The sequence below is a fragment of the Raphanus sativus genome, unplaced genomic scaffold (genome assembly GCF_000801105.2).
Source record: "Raphanus sativus cultivar WK10039 unplaced genomic scaffold, ASM80110v3 Scaffold4038, whole genome shotgun sequence".
Classification (NCBI taxonomy): domain Eukaryota; kingdom Viridiplantae; phylum Streptophyta; class Magnoliopsida; order Brassicales; family Brassicaceae; genus Raphanus; species Raphanus sativus.
In genome coordinates, this window is record NW_026619341.1 from 5,036 (window position 1) to 8,789 (window position 3,754).

Genomic DNA, 3,754 nt, shown 5'->3' on the forward strand with positions numbered 1-3,754 from the left:
AAGCCGTATTGAAGACTTGTAGATCTCTAAAGCTCAAACCTCCCTCTTCTTTATGTGTGCACATTTTATCCCATGAAAACCAATGTATTCCTTTTTTGTTACCGCTGCCTCCCCACCAGAAATGTGCTGTGGTACTCGTTAGTGATTACAGTTTCAAGTGTGTTTGAAAGATATCACTGATGATGGACCAAGATATTAGAAGACACAAAGCTAGCGAGTTATAGAAGTCCAACAGACTTAAACCAACAGTAAACAAGACCCCAATTTCAAGTGTTATTAAGCTTTTTCAAGAAGTTATATTTTATTTTTCAATTTAGAGAGGTTTGAAGCATTTCAAAGCTGTAGAAAATATGTTCTATGACATGATCACTAACGGGTGGAAACAAAAGAAGCAACCACCCAGGAAATCACTTGCTTCTATGTTTTGCTAAAGCTATCTAGACCTTTTATATGCAGGTATCAGGGTTAGGGGTTTTGTGAATTCAGTTAAACCTACCTTTGGCAAATTATCAAGTTTGAGTTTAATAAAAACATTAACTAAAATAAGTTCCATGAGTATCCAGAAACTTTGTAACAAAAGAAGAATCTTCTGCCTATTAGAGGAGTTTAAATAGATAATACACACAAAACAAGCTAACCCACATGTCCCTCTTCAATTTCTTCAATGTACCCAACCCAAAAAATTAAAATATACTCCCAATTTACATCGAAGAACAAAGAGGGATAGCTGAGTCTTGTCTAGCTAGATTGCTCCGATATTCTTGCCTTCTTCGAGGGTGGTGTATCGAAAAGTCCCGGCTCGGTTGGCTGCAATGCTGTCTGAGCATCTGGGGATACGAATCCGAGTGGATTAGCTGAAAAGAAAACAAAACAACCAAAATGTTAACCAATGTTCCTTGAGTACATTGCCTGAGACTATCACACAAAAAAAAATCAAGATGAAGCTGCTGAGGTGTAAGTGGTTTGTAAAGAACACAATAAAGGATGTGGGTTTTCTGATATTTCCTTATAAAAACTCTCAACAAAACTTAGGCAACAGTTGATATAGGTGGGGGGAAACATACCTTCAATAGCTGCAGGGGTGTCACTTGGTTCTATTGGCCGAGCTGGGCGCTTCCTTACATAGTTCTCCTGCAGAGGTTTCGGGACTTGGAACGAAAACTGTGAAAGCTTCACTCCTTCACTTATGTATTCCGGGTTCTCATTCAAGTACCTGCAAGCCAGTGAATGAGCTTATTAGGGTGCTAACTATATGTCACACTAACAACAAAATTTGTAAATCATCACAAAACTAACTTTTGGACCTCCACATTGGATCGAAGCTTCTTGCCCGAAGGAGTAACATAATATCTGAAAGATAAAAAAAAAAAAAGAATTAAAAATAACGTTACAAGACTAATCTGTGACTATATAAACAAAAAGGAGAGAAAGAAACCTACACATCAGCAAATTTGGTACCGCCTTCACCTCTAATCCGGAGTTGGCGTTGCCAGCCAGTGGGCGGGCGAGAGATACTAGGCCTATCGATAGCCCAGACACGGGTTCCATCTTGAGAGATATCTTCAGGGACATCACAAGTCACGTTTGGCTTCCACTCGCAAGCCGTTTCGCAGTAAAACGGCTTTTCGAGAATCTGTTCCCTTATCTCTTCGTACTTGTGCATCGAAGGCATTACCCTCCACTTGAAACAAGTCGCACACTGGACCGTGAAAGCCCCAATGGAAGGACACTGTGATTTGTGCTGCGAACAAGGCTGAGATTGGTTATTATTAGGTTCTTCTTCAGTATCGTTCCCCTTGGGCTCATAAAGAACCAACTGATTCACGCTCGCAGAGGAAGGGGCAACACTTACTTCCTCGTTTACACTGTTCGGTTCGTTTCCATGGCTGGCCTGCGACGACATAACTCAATTACAGAACAGCCTCCTGTAATAAATGAGTTCACATCATGCAAAAGAAACACAGTGATAAGATAGAATCAGCTCGTTCGTTAGAAACCCTAGCATGAACAGATTCATTCAAAATTACAATGTAAATGGAACCAACAAGAGAGACAAGATCCGTAGACATATCATCGAAAGATTAAATCGTTAAGGAGAAGAAGAAGAAGGATCATTACACGAAGAGAAGATGGGGTTCAGAGAGAATCCGGGGAGGCTCCCTCTACAGATTTTTTGATAATCCGACAATCTCAGGGAACCAATTCGAACAAGAGCTGCTTTTAGATTTGTTGGGTGCTGTTGTCGAGACATAAATAAGAAAGAGAGAGAAATATAAAAATGATTTCATTCCCTTTTTGCATAAATATGTTAGCTTAAAAAGACATGTTACAGTCAATATTTTTTGATGCTATCACTTGTTTTGAAAAGATTTGTTAGCATAAATGGATTATGTTTCTTTCTAGCTCATTGTATAAAACTTGCATCTCACCTGTTTTTTAATATAAATTTCAGACAAAAACAAGGCAATATCTTTGACTACCTATTTCAATTGCAATTTTTTATTCCTAAATATTATAATTCCCTTTTCATAAATATTTTTTAAGAGGCAATTCGAATTTATTCGTTATTGTTGTATAGTAAGGATTGCTAGTTTGTGTTCATATTTTTTTTCGAAATCTTTCGTGTATTTGAAACATTTTTTTGGATATGGCAGATTTCATGTTAGGACTGATTTTGTTTCCACCGTAGTGATATTGGATGGAACCGTCAATCTTGAAATTATACTGATTTTTATTTATCAGTTTAACCTTGTTCAATGATAGTTAAGTATACTGATTTTTATTTATTAGTTTAACCTTGTTCAATGATAGTTAAGTAAAAGTTTACTCGAAACGAAATTGAGAAAACTAATAAATAAAAACACATATATATGAGAATTATTATTGTATTTTCATTAATTATATTTGAAGTCCACATGATGTTATTGGAACGAGAACACCTAATACTCCTTCCGTTTCGAATTATTTGTTGTTTTAAAGTAGAATTTTCGTTTTAAAATAAGTGTCGTTTTCGGTTTTCAATGCAAATTTTTTTGATAATATTCTCTACTTTGTTTTTCTATTGGTTGATATATGATTAGGTATATTGATAATAGTATTTTTGTTTTGAAAATAAGTAAAATTAAATATTTTTTTAATATGTGTGCATAAATTTAGAACGACAAATAATATAAAACGGAGGGAGTATATTTTATTTCAAGACAAAACCAGTTTGGTATAACTAATGATTTGTATCAGTGACACTTGTTCTTACTAATTTCTAGTGCAAAAGATCATTAGTTATTTACTCTTCGATAACATAATATTTTTTTTCAAATAAGTTTTAATAAATAAAGCACTAAAAAGACTACTTTACTTTTATTACAATATGTACTATATATATTTCACAAATATCAAAATTTTGGAAAAAAAATTTCACAAAGATAAATTTTATCTTTTTTTATAAAATTTCATGATTAATAAAAGTGAACTGTAAACTCAGAAAAACTAATTGAATTTATTGAGTTTCTATTAGTTTTTTTTTCTCTATTAGTGTTTAACTTTTAAATTTATTAATTATCACAATGAATAATTTATGATATATATTAACGTGTCTCTTTATTATGTGTGAACAAATAATAAACAATAATATCTTATGTTAGTTGAAACGAAAAATAATATATTTTTTGTTGGCTAAATACAATAGTTTGTTATCCGAAAAATAAAATTTGTAACTAATTTTAGATCAATCACAGTGAAAACCCTATTTAATACA

At 33.5% G+C, this 3,754-nt stretch overlaps 1 protein-coding gene across 2 annotated transcripts; it reads right to left on the bottom strand.

Moving 5' to 3' along the window:
* Positions 1-514: 514 nt before the first annotated feature.
* Positions 515-2,278, bottom strand: LOC130507114 (methyl-CpG-binding domain-containing protein 2-like). Of its 2 annotated transcripts, XM_057001823.1 has the most exons (6): positions 2,119-2,278; positions 1,853-1,925; positions 1,440-1,741; positions 1,297-1,350; positions 1,065-1,213; positions 515-854 (listed from the first exon to the last, which is right to left on the bottom strand). In XM_057001823.1, the coding sequence occupies exons 2-6, from the start codon at positions 1,901-1,903 to the stop codon at positions 739-741; spliced, it is 672 nt and encodes a 223-aa protein (XP_056857803.1). In that variant the 5' UTR covers positions 1,904-1,925; positions 2,119-2,278; the 3' UTR covers positions 515-738. The 2 variants fall into 2 exon arrangements, with proteins under 2 accessions (XP_056857803.1, XP_056857802.1); XM_057001822.1 differs by having other exon boundaries at positions 1,440-1,925.
* Between the last annotated feature and the right edge of the window lie 1,476 nt (positions 2,279-3,754).

Excerpts from the sequence above, each read along its gene's own strand:
- LOC130507114 (XM_057001822.1), bottom strand. The coding sequence starts at position 1,903 with ATGTCGTCGCAGGCCAGCCATGGAAACGAACCGAACAGTGTAAACGAG. Across the intron at positions 1,351-1,439 it reads GGTACCAAATTTGCTGATGT|ATATTATGTTACTCCTTCGG; the intron begins GTAGGTTTCTTT and ends TTTATCTTTCAG. Across the intron at positions 1,214-1,296 it reads TCCAATGTGGAGGTCCAAAA|GTACTTGAATGAGAACCCGG; the intron begins GTTAGTTTTGTG and ends ACTGGCTTGCAG.